Source organism: Pocillopora verrucosa, chromosome 1 (assembly GCF_036669915.1).
Source record: "Pocillopora verrucosa isolate sample1 chromosome 1, ASM3666991v2, whole genome shotgun sequence".
Taxonomy (NCBI): domain Eukaryota; kingdom Metazoa; phylum Cnidaria; class Anthozoa; order Scleractinia; family Pocilloporidae; genus Pocillopora; species Pocillopora verrucosa.
The window spans coordinates 33,841,830-33,861,286 of record NC_089312.1 but is presented as its reverse complement, the minus strand read 5'-3'; the positions used below and the strand labels follow the sequence as shown (position 1 = coordinate 33,861,286).

Below are 19,457 nucleotides of genomic sequence, written 5' to 3'. Positions count from 1 at the left end.
AGCTTCTATGAAGAAAACAAACTATAAACCGTGTAGGTGTGACTGGGGTATTATATAGATCTGTATCTCCCATCAGCTTATACTTTTGATAACATCCCCTGTTTGATGACCAGACTCTAATGGCTTCTTTGGTTAACAAATGAAGATGCACGATAAAGCAGTAATGTGCTGCTGATCATTATCAACTATCAAAACAAACTAGAGTGGTTGCATGATAAGATGTTGGCAAGCAGCCTCACGAACTGATAGGCATAAAGAAGGAGGCTATTTCACTAGGAGAGAACAATGGTGACCTTTGTGTCATCTCGAGTACGAAAGGAAACACTCAGTGCCCCATGGCAAAAGTACTCCTTGGTTCGCTGTTCACTTGTTTCGTTTACAGGCTATGAATGCTTCTGTTAAGGAGAAAGGTAACTGTGCACCAGTGTTAGTTCATAGGAAAAATCAATCTCAGAACACCGTGTTTCTTTGAGGGGAACGGCTCATTATCGCCCCGGCGGCAATTTTGGCAGACTCAAATTTTTTATATTAAGTCGTTCAAACTTTTCACTCGTCACGACTAAGTATCGTGGTTGCAGAAACGATTCAAAAGTTTGTTTTTGCAGTGTTGAAAAGAGCCCCAACGTAACTATATACTTCATCTTCGATCACTCAAGATTTAAACGAGTTAGCGACCCTTAACACTAATACCATCAACAGTTCAAGAAATGTTGGACCCTTCATTGTCAAAGCTTAGTTATAAGCGGACTTCTTTAAAACTAAGGGTACAGCAGTCTGATTTAAATGAGGAGCTTTTGTATGTCGAATGTCAGTTATCTGTTTCGTGAAACCTGATTGGTCAGTTTTGCCGAGATTCTCTTAAAGTATTGTTTGCCAAATTGGATTGGACAGTTTCGATCCTTTGGAAAAGTTGGGTGGATCTATTCGGTTTGGTCGGTCGCTTCCGATAAGCGGCAATCTGTTCACAGCATTTTAAGAAGGATCGCGTTGATTGACCAAGATATTTCACAAGGGCAGGGCAAATCTAAAATATAACTCGAGTAAATGAGTGAATGAAATAAGCCATCAGTTAAACTTTGGTCAAACTGAAGTCTTTGGTCTTCTCTCTTTATAGGATATCATCTACGAAGGTGGAGAACATCGCCCAAGGTTTCCACTTAATAAAATGAGAGAATACAACGACGACGATTGCCGAGATAAGCCAAAAATGTTTTCCTGGTTACTTGTATGAATTTTGTACCGTCTTTTTTAAATATTGCAGCTTGAATTTGAGGACAGGTTATCCCCTCTCATTTCAGAGACTGAAACAGCTAGGCTTTTAATCAATGGCGTTTTTTAATTTCCAAATTTAAACACAGGAAAAAAGTAAAATCCTCGATTACACCAATTGAAGTAAAACTAATTTTCACCGAGTCGTGGAACTCTTCAGAATACTTCCAAGTTTCGTACCGATCAATCACGGGACCTGAAAGAAGGGATTCTGATTTGAGGATTGCTTACCGAGATCTCAAAAAGCTTTATTTGACTCAACAAAATTAAGCTACGTGGCTCTACTTTGGACAAACCGGAACGGGACGGTTACAAGAAGTAATTTTTCCCAAAATCCTTTCTCTATATATCCATGACGTACCATATGTATCTTTTGAGTGATGCCGGAAGTTCACTATGTCTACATATGAATGATAAAAGAATTCTTTGAACAGCTGTCAGTGTGTTAGACGAGATCTCTGTCAAAATTCCGAGATTTTCGAACCTTGGCCAGTTGGGATGTGTGAACCCTGTTTAAAAAAGAGCCGTTCAGAATGACTGAGTTCACGTTAAAAGGAGCACCTCACTATATTTTTATCCTTCCCTTTTTTCGTTTTCACATCATTTAAGGGCGAAGTAAGACCGGAAGACATACCAGGAAAGAGCAAATGAGGCTAGTCCAAAATGACAGCGGCTTAAATCACGTTTGATTATGTTTTATTTGTATCTTAAAACCTCATTATAATACAGGATATGAAAAAGGATGTCAGTTAAATGCTTAAGAAAGTAAATCAAGGTTATAAAGTATTGTCAAAGTTAAATCAAAAGATGAAAATTTAGAATGTGGATCTGACGACTTCACTTGCCTCACGTAATGGAGAATTCGTTGCGAAAAAGTACGATCCCTTAGTTACAAATGCCCGCGTTTCGTTGAATGGTACGAAAACAAGTCGTTTGCATCATCCAAACAATTACCTTGACTAACATCATCAAGTTTAGACATTCCAATGAATGGCAACTCCTCTAATCTTTCCTCATTACAAGTACATTTGGTTTACTGAATTTTTCCCAAATAGCTACTCACATCAGGGCCTTTTCTGAATAAGTCCTCACCAAATGGGTTTTAGCCGAGGACATAACTCTAGAGCCAAGCACGAGTGCAATTTCAGTGTTGACCAAGGAAATGAATAGGGATGTAAGTTGCACTGTGATCGCAAAAAAGGTGGCTCAACACGAGTGCAAGGAGCCTGACGATTTCTATGACGCCACAAGTCCACGTTTTTGATGTAATACCTTTTGGAAATTTCTCTCTATAATTCTAGAAGAAAGATGTTTCAGTGGGTGTTAGTTAGGACTTACTTAAAACTCTGAAACGGCTTTCTCTAAAGCCCTCAGCTGTTAAGGAGTTTCCTGAAAAAAAACCTTTAAAAGATATGGAAAAAGAACTTGTGGCAAAACGTTAGAACCATGTCTTTTCATGAACATAAGACGAAGAAAAAATTATGATTTACCGTGATTTATCATAAGGAATCAAACCTCAGACGTTCGGATTCCGAGCATCATGGTAGAGCGTCGAAGAGCGTCGGAGAGCGTGGTGTAACGTCGGTTGGCGGAATATGATAGTCTGAGGTTCGATTCTTCATGGGGACTCTTACTCGAGGTTACTTCAATGGTTGTTGCATCAGAAACCTTCTGTAGTCCTTTATTTACAAGTCCAATCCACAACAATTACTTGGTGGAAACATTTGCAGGGGGCTTGGGACCTAATCAGAAAAACAATATGGCGGATGACTTCCCGTGATGTGGAATTACGTTAGTTCTTCAATCTTATTCCTCCTCCGGGCGGTATCAAATTGTTTTCCCTCTGCACTGACTCACCAGATCCTGAGAATACTGCCCTATCTTTTTCTTGGATGCGTTTGTTATGGATTTGACGCCATATTTTCAAAAATACAAGGAGAGTACGCTCCTTACATTGGAGCTGTTGCTGACAATGCCGCCCATGGGATCATTGCTTTCTTCAGTTGGTGTATCGTTTGCGAGATCCACACCCGAAAACATCTGATTGATGGGGTTCTTTGCGGTATCATTGCTTGTGCAATTGATTTAGACCATTTTATTGCTGCTAAATCTTTCAAACTTAAGGTAAGAGACACAAATCAGTGAGCGGTTCTGTACCCTTGACTGAACATGAAGAGGGGTGTTAGAGTTTGAGATAATCACATTTTATGCATGGAACACTGAGTAATTTTTTTGTATTATATTTTATCATGCCAATAACAACTTGGTCTTTCAATTTTTTCCCTTTATTTTGAAAAACCATGCGGTGAAATTGCCCATTCTGATTGGTTAACTTTAATGGTGATGAACTTCCAATGACGAGCCAAGAAAATTTCCTTACAGGGCGCACCAGATAAATACCCGGGAATTGGAAAAGTGAACCAGAAAACAAAACTATCCTTGATCAGAATACCTCACAAAAATGGATCTTTGATTGAGGTACAATTGATTGAATTTTCCCAAAATACCTGTATCCATGCCATATGCCAAACTCAACAGAAAACCTGGAGTTTCACTCTGCATTCAGGAGAATCCAGAATAATAAGGGACTTTTTACAAAGCTCTTAAGTTGATTTGCTGGCAACGAGTTAGTGCCCCAATACCTTCCTTAAGGGGGTATTGGGACACTCATGCACTACTTTATTTGGTGCAGGAATTTCCTCTGTTTGAATGTGTTTAAAGCAAGTATGAAGGGAACAGGAGAGTAAACTTTATTTAGAAGGATAATTAATTTCAAAGGTACTTAACTTAAGAAAAATGAGTGATTGTAGGATTGAATTTGTCTTGTGCTCTGTATTTGGCATAAATGCTAGAGGATTCCACTGAATACGATTTATATTACTTATCACTTATCCATGTTAAATTGTACAGGATGCCCTTCAACTTAAAAACAGACCATTTCTTCATACTACAACAGTTGTCTTCATTGTGGTGCCAATGTTACAAGTGTGGCTTGCACAGAACAATTGCTTTCTTCGATCCCTACCATACTTGTTTACAGTTGGGGTTAGTTCACACCACCTGCGAGATGGGAACAGGCATGGCTTATGGTTTTGGCCCCTTGGGAGTACACCACCTCTGCCATACTGGATATACATATGTTGTATTGTTGCCCTACCTTTTATTGTCAAAGAAACAAAAGCTAACATGGACAAGCTGGTTGTTATTCCTGTAGCTGAAAACAATGTAGTCCTTCTGGATGTATGAAAATTAACTGAATAGAGCAATTTATCCATTTCTTTTATTCAATATAGGGACATACTGACAAATTTTATTCAAATGCTTTCCCATGACTTAATACAACAGCTGCATAACTAAAAAGGGCTTTAGCAATAGAAAAGTGCACATTTTGTTAAGGGTTATATTTAGGGTTTGAGAAACTCAGGTAAATAAACTGTATGACGATAATAGGTAGTCTGGCATTTTAGTAATTATAGGCCTCTTACCTACCCCTTCTTGGGCCCAAAACTGAATGGTTCATCACTAAAAACTGCAAAATCAATGAATTCTATTTTGGAATGATTAAAAGCTCCTCTTAAAAATAGGGAAACAACACACAAACCCTATGCTTGAGTAATTGGTTTCTTAAACGCTGACTTATATCACTGCAAATTACTGCACAATAAATGGTGATGTTCTGGTGAAATGAGAAAAATAAAAGCAGGGGGAAAATGGAAAAAGAGAGATGATAAAGAAAACAAAAACAAAGATTTGTTTAGGCAGAGACTGATTCAGAATCCTCTTGCAAAAGAGGAGAAGCACTATCCATCAGCCCAAGTTTGCAGAGTGTTACTAATCCATAATGAGTCTTTTCAGTGGCCTTCTACTCAACTGTTTGGCTAATTCTCTTTTCCGTTCTAAAGTTACTCAGCTATTTCCAGTGCATTAGCGGAAATTCAGCAAATCCTGGAACCAGATTGGCTCCAGAGGTGGTAAGAATCTTCTGCTCCGTTCAAGGGGGTGATTGGAATCGTTGTCAAACGGCATAACCTTTGTTAACTTAATTGTAGAGACCGTCAATCTTTAAACTTTAGAATACTTGTAAAACTAATCGATATTCTCTCCCACTCAACCTCATTTCGTTGGTTTGCACCATTTAATGTCAAAATAGTCTGAATATGAGATAATTGAAACGACTAACAAAGTGTTTGTGAAGAATAACACATCCTTGACGTGAAATTCTACAAACAATCAATTTTGGAGAATTTTACAAGTAAAATTAACGACTTAACCTCTTCTTTATAGAAGCTCAAGAATACCCTATCTCTGATTAAATCTTTACGTGATGGTTTGCATTCAAGTTAAACAATGACTATACTTCACATGTCTACAAAATAAACACTTCTATTAAAATAACCGCAAAATAAGCGCAAATTTGACTAGTGTACCGCTAATTGCCTTTCAGCCTTGTTAAAGGAGGTCTTATAATTGAATTACAAATACCAATGGTAAAAATTCTACAAAGATGATTTCTTAAGAATAATATTTCAGAGTAAAAAAATTTGAATTTTCTCGTGCTGTCTCGCAAATAAAACATTTCAAATTGTCATGGAATTGTCATTTAATTTCTGTATTTTAAAATGATTCTCTCCTCTAAACGTTTCTCCTTTTCTTTACTGGGGCACTATTGAATCAATGAATTGAATCTGGTGCAGTTGTTTGGATCAATTATAAATTTTGCACATATTGAAAAGAGCGGTAAAAGGTATGTTTGCATTTCCAGAGGAAATCGCCCTGATTAAAAAAAAAAAAACTTTTATAAACAACAGCCAACTACAATTAACCTTTGAATCAGTTCCACTGATCGAAGTATATCAAAATTAATTCAAATAAAACTGCATCACGAGGAAAGCCTCATTTTCGTGAGCACAATTTGTCGCTCCTAGTGGAAGATTCACGACTTACAGCCCAGTTCAACTCTAACTTGGTCTGTTGGCCCAAATATAAAACAGTCACCACCGCCTGTACTGCTTCAAATTTTTATGTAGCTCTTTGATGTTCAATTCAATGCAGGCGCTAAACCAGGTGGGGTAAATCTCGTTCCCTCGAGCCGTAACTCGAAGGCGGTCTACCATCTGACAGGAGGCTCTCTCTTTCATCAGTTGATACACTTGTCTGGTTAGGAGACCGACGGCTGCGACGTCTGCGAGGTCTTCGCGCATGTCTACGAACTTGATCCAAGTCACTGTCAGTGGGAGGAGGTGGCAGATTCTCATCATCAAATGCCCACGACATATGCAGCTGACCACGCCTCCACGGTGTGCGCGCAATCACATGGAAAAACGTCTCGACTCGGTGCCAAAGTAGGGTTAGGAACTGAATCACGATAATTAACCCGTAAATACAGAGAAACGCAAGACCCAGCACATTGGTTCCCAAGACCTGCAGTCTAGTCTGTCTCATTAGAGTAATGATCAAAATAATCCAAATCATGTTTGCGATGAAAAAAACCATCAGAGTGTAATCACGGAGATCTTCAAGCTTCTCTTTGAGTTCCTCGACGGCCCCAAAAACTGCTGATTCAGGTAAGAGACAAAGTTGGCGCAGACCTGTCGATCAATCCGTTTGAACAGGTAAGTTATATTATTGACATTTGACGTGAAAAAGACTTTTAATTTTTTCCACTTGTTTAATATAAGGATTGGAAGAAAGAGAGGAAAATTAGAACGAAATTTCCATGTTGCCACTGATGTCTCCCTTAATTTCCCTATAAACAACATCTTTCCAGCAGAGATGTCATGAAGGTATATGTATGACCCTACCTGAACCTTAGGAAAGTTTCGTTACGAAATGCGTAATACATGATACTTTAAGGAAAACCCGCTCCCCCTTTCAAAGTTAAGAAAAAGCGAAGTGCACACTACGATCACGTGAAATTGTTTCATCGACATCTCAAACGGTTGTGGAAGTTCAGAATTCTCAGAGTGAAAAAAAGTTTTCTCATCTTGAATTAAATTTTAAACAAAGACTTATCGTAGTAGCCGTAAGGTCACGTGATGCGTTTAGATGCGTTTAGACCAATCGCACGCGGGCAAAACTTTTTGAAGGATCATAATTTAGATTCACATATCACAAAATATAAAGCACATCACAGGAATGGAGCAGTATCTACCTTACCTTCCCAAAAAAAGAATTCATGTCCACCATCCTGATTGTCCACTTTTAAATCCATGACATGCAACTTGTTTGTTTCTTCACGAGTTAAACGAATTCGTCTCTGAGCTGTAGAAGAAAACGAACTCTCTTGAGCCCTTTCACCCCTAAGATCTCAAAATAAACTCTCTTCACGATCTATAAAACATATCTTTTAAACTTAAGCTCTGAGAAATTGGTGTTAAATAAAATAGCGTTCTTAACTTTTTTGTTTCGCTTCATCACTTATCTACTTGAAAAAATCTCAACGAGAAATTACAGAGAGCTTTCTCTACCACTCTTGTTTCATTTCCCACTAACTCATTTTCTTGAAAATTCCCCCATCATACCTCTTTACCCACCCCCCCCCCCCAAAAAAAATGCTCTCCTAAAAAGAAGGAGATATAAAAAAAGAAAAAAAAATTGCATTGGTTTTGCGTTGCTTCACTCTGTGACTGGCCTGGAAAACTCGCAAAACCCGCACAAACAGTCAGACGTAACTTTAGAGGCAATTCACGGTTTGGTCACTAGCGTTTTCGCGCATGTTGAGCAAATCACTTGTCTATTGTTATATTGTGTCAAATCACTTGTCTATTGTCATATTATGTCAAATCACTTGTCTATTTAGCTTTACTCCGCGCTATGATTCGTCAAGGAGACTCGCTCCACTCTCCTCCGCGCTGTGATTCGTCAAGGAGACTCGCTCCACTCTCCTCCGTGCTGTGATTGGTCCAGGAGACTCGCTCCACTCTCTCAACTAATCAGAGGCAACACTGGGCTTTGGGCAGTTTGCTTGGTTTTACTTTGAGTTATCATGGACTCTTTAAGGTTTTATCCTTTCTTCTGATTAATTGTTGTGATAACTTTGGTTGTGGGTTTACGATACTCGATCGAAAAGTACTGTCCTTTCTACGGCACTGATTGGCAGTATTTACCTTCACTCGGGTACTGGACTTTCTGGATCGCCTTGTAGAGCTTATCAAGATGACCCGATTTGTTGATTCCGAAGGTCTCTTTAAGCGTTTCCTTGTTCATAATTTTTAGATCTTCTAACATTCTAGGTTCCGTGTAGCCACTCTGAGTAAAGTTAGTCCAGTATTCATCAAGTCCTAGGTCAGTTAACCAGTCCTCGACATTTTCCTGAAAATAAAGTTCTCATTAAAGAGAAGCCAAACAATATTTGATGTCTGAGCCTCGGACAAAATACAGCCAAAAACTTCTTGTCCACTCAGACCTGAGTGAAACTGTAACAACTGCCTTGTGCAGAGCACGTTGCAAACTTTTCGTATCTAGGTTAAACTAATTTTGTGGATTAATGATACGAACGGGACTGACATACAAATACATGCAAACACTTGGAGTGCAAATGGCTTCTCATCCTAGCTAGGATTTGATAAACATGCAGTAATTGAGGGACCAAAATGGATTCTAGGTGGGGTGGTGTACGTAGTTGACATGCCATTCAGTTCATTCGGTTGTCAGAGACAAAGCTGGCGTGATTGAATTAATAATTACCGGAACTTCTTGAGGAATATCCATTTGGGGTAGTTTTTCAATTTCCATCAACAACCTCTTCCGGTGACCACGTTTCTCAATTCCGATGGCTTTCAAATGCTGTTCGGAACAAAGAAGTAAAACAAAATAATTCTCAACATCTTGGTGAGAATGCGACTCGCTCCCGAAATCAACCAAGTAGCAAGCCAGATCTTAAAATATGGAGGCACGTTTCTGGTATAAAAAATAACGTTTTAGAATACTTGACCTACTTAAAGGGTACGTGACCACGACTCGCAAAAATTGATAAGCAGCTCGCTCACTTTATCGAAAACGCTGCCATCATTCACACACAAATAATGTTTCATTTTAATAATTACACTTGTGAACAACCAGAGTGCAACACAATAAACTGATGAGGAGCTACAGTGTATATGTGACATCCGGTACTCACCTTGTCAGTCATACCAACGATGAAACTAACGCTGTCATAACCACCGTCTCTGAAGTTTTGGACGTAAATCTGCAAGAGACAGTGCAACAATAAAAGTGCTTTGTAACAAAAAGCGGGAGTAAAACCGCATTTGTTTTGAACTGTATTTGAAACTTGTCAGCAAAAGGCAAAAAAATAACGGAAGGAGAGGGAAAAATCTCGTTTCTCTACCTTTTTCCACCGATTAGCGAAACAATACATTCGTCTTTGAATACAGTATTTAGCACCTTCGTTAGACGAGGACTATTACGCTAATAACCACTCGTTCAAACCAATAGTAAAAGACAGTCACAAGGACTAACATCCTTGTAAGAAAAATTAAAGAGAAAGAAAACCTGTCCATGATCTCATCAGGCTCATGTGCACATCAACTAAATATACAAGAAAAGATACGTTTAGAATATTATCCTTGATTTAATTGGTTTCTCTTTCTTTCACTTTATGACTGGTTTAGAAAACCTCTGCACGTTTTCATACAGTTGGATGCAACTACGTCTTGACCACTCAAAATTTTCCGACCTTAAATTAGTTTAATTGCTTTAAAATTTAGCTTCACTTGGCTCCTGGTTCCAGATCTCTACCAGATGGATAGCGCAGTACGTTTTGTTTATACTTATCCGCTGACTAGCGATTTATTCATTGGATGATGATATCCGCCCACTGACCTACGGGGACAGCCCCCGTAAGTTTTTTCCTTCCATCTCATTACCCATTTAGAAAACTTTGCTTTAGGTATTACAATACTTTATTGAAATACAAAATAGGAGCACAAATCAAGCTTACCTGAAATTCTTTTTGAAGCCAGTCCTCCACAAGAGTCTCAGGGTGCATCCGTGGAAGCTTGGCAGCGAATGTGACTTTTTTGTCACCCGGATAGCGCCATTTCCCTAGGCGACCGCTGTCCTCTTTTAGGCCATCTTATAGAAAGTATCATAGGTAAATAACACACACACAACATGGCTTTCCTAAGATCCTGAAGTTTACTGTTAGAGACCAAACGTTTGTGATGCAAATGGTTGGATGGATCAGAGCAAATTTCCCTTCTAAAAGACTTCGCTTCCAATTTAAATTAGCAAGAACAAACTTGATAAATGAGCAGCCAAGTGGCCTACAACAAAAGCTTATTTCGAGTAAAAACTACTTAAACACCTCCAAGTTAACTAGTACACGAGAATATCGGTTATTTAATTTATAATGTTCCTTTAAAATTCCAGGTGGGAATAGTGGCGATTCATTGCCAATTCCCAAAATGTCGCGTTCCAGAACTACATGCGCCAGACTACGGACGACCAAATTTAAGAATATGATTGACTAAAATGATTAAGACTTCACAGTCTATAGCATCCCTCCTTAACGTGATTCAGACTGGTACAGTGATGGTATAAGTCACAAGAATGATACAAGCATAAAATAGAAATCATCGGTCAACTGTTAGAGAAGAACCCTAAGAGAATTACTACAAAGATTGAAGTGCGCATTCAAGAGTACACTTACCGCGAGGTGTTGAAGTCCGACGCACTATCGGCTGCTTCATGGCTGACCTCGGAGGCGGTTCATCCACATGTTTACCGTGTACTAAAGAGGAAGCTGATGCACCATCTGACCCGCTGTCAGAAACTTCCTGAACGGATGGGGCAGCGGCATTGTCTCCAGAACCTTGCAAGCCACTGTCCGAATCTGAAGTCTCCTGAGATTAAGTGGAAATTGCAAAACAAGTCGAGCAACTTCTTTTGTTCCACTAGCATCCGAGAATTAGTCGGTTGAAACAATTATAATAGGGCGGAATTGGGTCAATTTCAGAACTGGCTATTGAAGACAAGACTGGCGCGTTTAGATGAGACAGCTTTGAAAAATAAAGTTTCGAAATGCCCTATGTTGTGGTTGCTAGAGAAGAGAAGGATGGAATGGTCACTCAACGATTAGCACAGCAGGACTCTTGGTCAAATGGTCCGGATTCGAGATCTGACTAGGTCATTATGCTGTGTTATCGTATCGCTGGAAGCGCCCCTGGGCAATACGAAGCGATTCCTGTGTTCCGATTGGCTACCCGAACAAGCAAGATAGATATATACCGACCACTTTTAATACAGGTCATCGTTTAAAACGGTGCCGCTCAATACAGGTTCGACTGTAGCTCACAAGGCACTTGCGTAACAAAAAGAAAGGACAAATTCAATTAAATCTTTGAAACCTCAAAAACATGGTAAATCAGCTGCCAAATACGTGTAAAATGTGGCCAAATGGCAGCCAAATGGATACGTGAACATCAATTTGAAGACAAGAATTAAAATCGCTCACGCGCCGCAACAAAATATTCCCATATCTATCGTCGGAACCGTTGTCATCGTCAAATTTTAAACTTTGAAGCCTGTTTCTTTCCATTTGAGCATTCTTCCGCGCATTGCGTCTTTTCTTGTGAGGCCTAAAAGGGTGTAATTTGATCAGGGATAGAGCATAAAAAGAAGACAAAACCAAATAAATCCTTTTAGCCTATGGCCCAATGACAGATGCCATTTTAAATTATGTTAATAACTACATGGACTCTTGCACCCCCAAGGAATTTGAGCAGAACACAATAGCACGACTTTAGGGACAGAAGCAAACCTAGTAGGGGAGGCAGGGAATAACGCGCTAATCCAAGTTCAAATGCATGCAAACCTCAAAGTATGACTGACGTCATACCATGAGGTAAAAATGAGGAGGCAAGAGAAGGGGTTGGGAGGGACAATACAATAATATCAAACGTTTGTGAGGGAGGGAGAAGGGCATATCAGCACTTTCCCAGTGACAGCTGTGTGATTTAAGGGGCACTGACCTCTGGAGAAGTTGCAGTTTCTGATTCTGTTGGAGGCCCATCTACCCTGTCAGTAACAGCAGGCTGCGGCGCTGGTTGTGGTCCGCAACATGTGCAAATGGATCTGATCTTTGCCCACAACTTCTCATACCAAGGAACATCGTCCACCTTTTTGCTTTTCTCTTCTCTTGTACCTGGGAAAAGTGACCGTATTGAAAAAGAGACTCTTGCATACCAATCTCAAAATCTTACACCACCCTAAAACAAAGCCCTATGCCCACAAAAGTAATAAATTGTTTTCGTCATTACTCATAACCCTAAGCAAAAAGATATGGGTTTATAAGGAGATCATGACTTTAGACGAAGCAAAACTGGGCGGAAAAATGTGATAGGATTTCATAAAATAAACGAGATAATTCAAAGTTTAGTCTACTGCTTACACAAAGTACGACGAGGGAGAAGAATGCAGGTCCAGGTCAAACGATATGTAACCTAAAATGCACCAAAAATGTCACAAAGAACGCGGAGAAAACATTTAGCTGAGAAAGCGTTGCAATATTCGCTAGTTTCAGTGCACTCATTCTGTAGCAAACTAAGACAAGCTTTCCCGCATATGGAACTCAAGAGTATACATACCCTAGCCCAGGGTTTGTATGCTCTCGAGTGCCAAGCGGCATGCATGCAACTTTTCAGTTGAGTGTGGATTGTGTGGATTGTAATCTGGGGTGGGCCTGGTTTAGCTTTTCTTTCTTTTCTCTTTCTTTGCTCAGTGATTGGTCCATACATCTCGCGCCACTTCCACAACCAATCAGATTCAAAACTAAAACCAATCTCACTTCAGCCACTTGTGTCTTCGCGAGCTTCAGGCAATTTGCTTGTTTTCACGTTGAGGTCTCTCCTTTTCCTACGTTCTGATTAGTTGTTGTTATTACTTTGGTTTGGGTTTAATGACACTTGATCAAAAATAGCTCGACTACGCTAAGAAATGAAGATTTCACATACCCCAAGATCGATCTGTGAGGTTACAAATAGAGTAAATGATAAGCAGCAGATACCCGGATGGAAGGCAGAGCAAATACCACAAGCCATGAACCAGACAATACGCTTCTGTAAGATGCAGCAAGGCAGCTAATATGAATATTCCAATAAAGCCAGCCAGATACAGAGTGCTTACGTCAGCGGGAAGCTCGAGGGATCCAGGCACCCCAGTGGTAGGGTTAGTTGATGTGGTAGCATTTTTAAGCATCCCAGCAAGCCTTGGATTTGGAGTAAGAGGGTCCTGCCATGCATCAGCGGAGAGTGGGGAGCGGAAAAGAGAAGCGTTGGTTGACTTTTTAGTCACTGGGGAAGTAGTTGAAGTTGGAGTTGGAGTAGGCGGATGTGAACGTTTGTAAAGGTCATCACCAACTTGTGCGGCCACGCCCACGGTCACATAAGCCATGAGCAAGGCGAACACAATTGTCAAAATAAATGCAGTTTTCAGCTGGAAGTCTTGCGAGGTGTAGAGGCAAATCAAACCATAACCAACTGAGGTAAGTATCAAGAGAACGAGTAGTGCAGTTTGGTTTGAAATTGGAAATTCTGCATACTGCAGCCCTGACATCATGATCAGAATAACCGTCGAAGGACTGTATGAAAAAAATGTCTCTTTAGTACGAACTAACACAACATCTGGACTGGAAATGAAGAAAAAACAACCCTAAACAACTACCATCAAAATACGTCATACGTTGACGAAGAGCGATGAGGCACAGATGTTTTTTTGGCCAGGGAGGTTAAAAATGGTGAAATGTTCCTCCACGTTTCACTACACTAAGAGCAGTCCTTCCTTTTCAACCAAATCCGTCGCGCGAGTCAAAAAAAAAAAAAAAAAAAAAAAAAGTTAGCGCGTCACACAGAACTCCAAGAGTGAGCCTACTTTTCCACAAGAGGTAGGAGGTGCGCTAACATCAATTTCAATCACTTATTTTTTGTTTAATCTCGCGACAAACTTCGCCAAAAACAAGGGACTACTCGTAGTCTAATGTTACACATAATCTTGATTTTCACTCTAATATCCGGTTAAACACTGTCATTATGGCAAGTACAAAGATGGGTATCACCTTGGTTCAGGGGCTTATCATCTATAAAATTATTTCTCAGTCCACTGTCTCAACGCCCGGTTAAACGCGACATTTTGCAGAATTGTTGCACACAACGTGTTAAATACCTTTGGCCAGCCTGTAGCAACATGTTGTAAGATGTTGAATGGTGTCGAATCGAGATAGAAAACGGTTTTCTTTTGTTGTAGCATTGTTGGATGTTTCAAGAAGTTGTGCGCGTTTGGTCAGCTGCTACACAGTACGATCATACACGTTTTTGTAAGAAGTTGCATTAGAGTATTGCGTGCGTTTGGCTAGGCCTTCAAGAGAAGCCTTTTTGTTAGTCAACTTGATAGTCCCTCTCCCTGGCTAAAAGACATCTTTGCCTTAGCATCTCTGATTTCCAGCAAACCTGATAACTGTTGAGAAGACCATCAACGCCTGGTAAAGAATAAACGCAAATGAAATATAGTTGTTGGTTACAGTTAGTTTCCACTGACTGATAACAAGGGCCAGATTAGCTAAGGTGGAGGGAATCCATCGTCGCCTCTGTTTGAAGAATTCGTCAAAGTTGTCTGGGCAGAAGGTACTATCTTCAGCTGCAGCACAATAGTCTAAACGCCAGCCCGACTGAACCATCAGAGTACACAGCCATCGATCCTCACCTTTAGACGTGAAAGCAAATTTAAAATTGGATGATTACACCGATTACATCGTTCAGGGTTCAGTTGTAGCTCTTGAGTGAGTTTATTGCGCCTTGTTTAAAAACTTTCCAATACTTTCAATACCTTTTTATTGGTCTTGAATTTTTCTTTTTTTTTGGGTTGGTATTTTGGAGTCTTTTCCAGGGGTCAGGATTCTACCATCTAAATACCAGTACTAGTTGTATTTGCTGACAACGAATGCACAGGAAAGGATCAGAAGGATGAGAATTTTTTTGCAATGCCTGAGGTGGCTAAGAGCTGGAACTAAAAGTACCCTTGACTCTGATGATACTCAGGTTGTCGAAACGTCAGTCACTACTACCGGTACCGACAACAGTTCTTCTCAGGACTACTCTAACTCGGACTATTAGAGCATACGATCATATAAAGGTACTTCCGTGTTCACAAAAGCTTACCCATGTCTTTGGTGAGGAAATCGAATGACGTGTCAACTTTGGAGGAGTATATGGGAAGCACGTCCCTGATTGCAGCAGCTCTGTAAACACTGAAACAACCCGGTGAGCACAGAACGGATCCAAGAACATGGTTAGCCACCTATGTAATGGGAGAACATCTGGTAAACACTCAAATGAAACCCAGGTTTCTTTTTTTGTTTTAACTTTGTCCGATACTCATGCCATACATGTACATCAGCATGCTGATCAACTTCACACGTTGACTGAGCTCAAAATTTATCATAATTCTTACTCTAGATCTACCTCTAAAAAAGGAAAATTTTGACATTGCTAGCCTCCAGAAAAGGCGTAATTTTGGCGAGCGAGTACTCAGAATCTTTCTTATTGAAAATTATACATATAGCTGCCATCTTTGATTTTAACAGTAGTGGAAGGCTGGAGAGAGAAAGAAATTTGTATCAAGGGGTGAGCGACAGTCAAAAGGAAGGATAGGGGAGGGGTGGGGAAATAGCAATTACTCCATTCATTCATCGCCTATCCCTGCCCCTTCCCCCTAACGTCCATTCTGGCTCAAAATCAAACATAGCCAGTTAAATGAGGATCGCGAGCTTGTAACGTTAACTCGCCCGATTAAGACGCCACCACTGTAAACTGGACATCGTTCATCCCCAGTACCTTTGAAACCAAATGCCCCTAACCTCGTTTTGAAATTATAGCAAAGGTATATATAAACAGGGTTATACCTTTTGGAACCAGTGTCCAATTGCGTAATCAAAGATCTGGTACCAAACAATCGGTCCAACACCCAAGGGATGAGTTCTCCCACAAACAGCGCCCACATTGGGATCTCTCATCATAAGATCAAGAAGCGCTTCTACTGATTCATGAGTAAACCTGACGTCAGCATCCGTGGTTAGTATGTAGGTGTTTTCATCTGTCACTGTAAAACAAAAAAAGAGTGTCAACAGCTTTTACATTGACTCAATACACAGGCAGGTACGCGTGAGCCTTAAGGCCTTCCACAAAGTTTCCATGAAAAAGATGAGAGGGATTTGGAGAAAAGAGCTAAAGAAGCCAATTACTCCCCATGGCATAACCAAGCTACGGTCGTTGGGGGATTATTTTGCCCAAACAATTTTAAATTTCCGGATTGAGTGAGGACAAAGGTTCTTTTTTTTAAGTGAAGAAATTAAATTTTACATTCAACTTATTACTAAGATCTCACCCAGCAATAAAGCAATGATACGTTTGCAGCTTGAAAACAAAAGCCAAACTTTTTCTAATTTTAACACTTTACTTTACAGACATTTTCAATCTTTTTTCTAAGCCTTGAAATTTTGCCTATAATTTTCCACTCTTTGTCTGTATGACCCCTGTATATAAATTACAGCATCTTTATTAGTTCTTATAAAATCTAACCAAAGAGGAAACTTCACAAATCTTGTATGTATACACTGCAGTGCAATGCACTGTAAGCCCAATTTTGGTGCGTTATACATCGATTAATCATAAACAGAATACAACAATGAGCATGTAAATGCGTCATCTTGTTTCCATGAGTGTACTGTACAAGTGCAAAATCTATCGTAATTGACACAAAAGCAGTTCAATTCTTACAACAAAGTCATTAAAGCTTAATTATTGCTCAGGTTAGTAAGATTCAGAGACAAATAAATTACCTTCCATTAGCTTTTCTTTAAAGTCTAACACATATGACATGTACATGACTTGACTCCACCGTTTCTTGTTCTTTACCTTAAGGAATATTATGATTCATTGTGTTATTTCAAAAGCGTAAAAGTTCTGAACAAGTAACAACCAGGACAAATAAGTAACAATATTGATCACTAGCCTGTGAGATAGCTCTCATTGATTTGCCGCACAAGCAGCAAAGCATGCTAGATTTGAAGCCCTAGGCAAAGGGAGCAAACTGGAAATATGCAAGGCTTTAATCAGGGAATGTAATTTATTGTGCCACATTTGTTGGGCATTTGTTGGGTTCCACACTAAGAGCCAGGATCATGAAAACTGATATGTCAATTTCCCCCAATTGTATTGCCTGTAAGACTTGTTAGTGTTTAACCATTAAATGACTTAACAATACCAGCCAATGAATAAGTGAAAATCAATCAGAACGCATGCATAACTGAGCTTATTATATAAACTACATTAGTGATGAATGATGCGCCCTGCATTCTCCCTGAAAACTTATTTATCAAAATAATTACTGGCCCCTAAATAGCCTGAGAATATTGCAAAATTCTCATGTGAGAATAAATACACAGTCTTACCCTTAAATTATCCTTTAAATGGATGTGAAAATACATTCCACCAGGTAGCCTCCAACGCATCTGCATCCCATATGGTGTCTTCAGCTTCATACACACATCAATGGAAACTTTCAGTGCTCTTGGAATCAGTGAAATTAACTGCAAAACATAGTTATTCAAGACATCTCCTTTGATTGCTCCATCAAAGAATATATGCGACTCTATTTGCCGCCTTGATTTTTCCCTTGCACAGTCAATGTCATGCAGTGAATTAAGCAGTTGTTCCATTTCTTGTTCATTTTCATGGTACATGGTGGTGCAAATGTACACACAAGTATTCTTCACCAGTTCACCAAGTTTGACATGATAGTCATCTGTGATCTCATTTCTTCGATTCAACAAAAGATGTTGCTCCAGAAACAATCCTACAAAAGAATGTTTCATACCAATATATTATTGTGTAAGAAATAAATTAACCTTCTAGCTCACACAGGTAATTAACATGTAAATTCTCCCTATAATATCAAAACTGGTAATGAGGAATATTTAAAACATCACCCTAAAAGAAGAGGCACTTAATGGAAGGGGGGTGCTTACTATTCTCCTGTACTGATTTTGTTGTAGTCGAAGCTTCAAAAGTTATAAATAATGTGGCAATAAAAACAGGTTTTCCTCATATCCCTACTATTTAAGAAAGTGAGGGGGGCACTTTTTAACATTATGGCCTAGAAGGTGGGCCCTTTTTCATGGAAATACAGTACTCAAAGTTATCAAGTAGAGATTATAATCTTGATCTAGCTAGCACCGAATTCTTATAACTAATTTACAATGAAATATGTAGCAGCTAGAGTGGAGAATTAACAGTCCGCTCTTAGGAGTTTAAGGGTCAAGATCTTTATTCTACATCCACCATTGTACTATAGGTGTTACTACCAAAATATGCAGTTGTTAAATAAATTATACGTTACCATTATATGTTGGCATCCAAAACAAACTTGATTCCTTTGCCATTATACCTTCTTGTTTTTTTAGCACATAGTAGCCAACTGAAAAAAACTGTGCTAACAGGAAACATCCAGTTATAACATAGAGCAAAACATCACTTGGATCACCATGCTTAAAGAAAAATACATGGTCCTCTGCCCATGTGTTACTGATTAAAGTCAGGCCAACTGAAATGGGTGTTGCAAGTATCATTGGCACTGCAAAAGCAAGAAGTTGCATGCAAATCGCACAAGCCAAGATGCCCAGCATATACCCAAGAAAGCTTGTCCATATCTGCACCATAAAGTGAACAAAACCATCACTGTCAACACTGAGATTGTCAAACCCTTTCTGTAACTCTCTCAAGTCTGCTCTATTAAATATATAACAATACAAAGCTGCTACAAATGGAATCAAAAAAAGCTTCCACAGGCTGGTGATGATCGCTGCCTTCCCACGTGTAGATTTCGAGCGGGTAGCTACACCAAGTATTGTTTCACCTTGAGGAATAGACAACCCAGCTAATTCAACATTTGGCGATGGCTGACTAGTTGTTAGCCCGTTCAGACTAGGATTTGGTGGGTTTCTAACTTGCTTAGTCACATACTTAAATATCTCTGGGCACCATGCAAATGATAACAATATGAGAGCCAGTGGAACACCCCAAAATGGAGTATCCCCTCTTTCCTTGTACATCTGCAATAAGAAAGAATATAAAAATTAACATACATGCATGTTGAACTGAGCAAGGTTTAAATGGGGCAAAGTATGCTGAAGCTAC

General features: G+C 39.5%; 2 protein-coding genes across 2 annotated transcripts in view; one reads left to right on the top strand and one right to left on the bottom strand.

The window, feature by feature from the left end:
- Window positions 1-211: 211 nt before the first annotated feature.
- LOC131790292 (transmembrane protein 267-like) lies at window positions 212-4,542 on the top strand. The gene is made up of 3 exons (XM_059107479.2): window positions 212-410; window positions 1,115-3,393; window positions 4,180-4,542. Exons 2-3 carry the CDS (start codon window positions 3,049-3,051, stop codon window positions 4,513-4,515), a joined length of 681 nt encoding a protein of 226 aa, XP_058963462.2. The 5' UTR covers window positions 212-410; window positions 1,115-3,048; the 3' UTR covers window positions 4,516-4,542.
- Window position 4,543: 1 nt separating this feature from the next.
- LOC131790290 (uncharacterized) overlaps window positions 4,544-19,457 on the bottom strand; it is a 26,424-nt gene continuing 11,510 nt past the window's right edge. The window contains exons 3-17 of the mRNA XM_059107476.2: window positions 18,661-19,372; window positions 17,714-18,117; window positions 17,102-17,177; window positions 16,166-16,362; window positions 15,423-15,561; window positions 14,715-14,967; window positions 13,224-13,849; window positions 12,243-12,415; window positions 10,922-11,114; window positions 10,211-10,344; window positions 9,389-9,457; window positions 8,956-9,054; window positions 8,376-8,580; window positions 7,426-7,530; window positions 4,544-6,857 (exon numbers count right to left, since the gene is read on the bottom strand). Coding sequence (XP_058963459.2) covers window positions 6,325-6,857; window positions 7,426-7,530; window positions 8,376-8,580; window positions 8,956-9,054; window positions 9,389-9,457; window positions 10,211-10,344; window positions 10,922-11,114; window positions 12,243-12,415; window positions 13,224-13,849; window positions 14,715-14,967; window positions 15,423-15,561; window positions 16,166-16,362; window positions 17,102-17,177; window positions 17,714-18,117; window positions 18,661-19,372 — 3,918 coding nt within the window. The 3' untranslated portion in view covers window positions 4,544-6,324. The remainder of the gene's footprint in view (window positions 6,858-7,425; window positions 7,531-8,375; window positions 8,581-8,955; window positions 9,055-9,388; window positions 9,458-10,210; window positions 10,345-10,921; window positions 11,115-12,242; window positions 12,416-13,223; window positions 13,850-14,714; window positions 14,968-15,422; window positions 15,562-16,165; window positions 16,363-17,101; window positions 17,178-17,713; window positions 18,118-18,660; window positions 19,373-19,457) is intronic.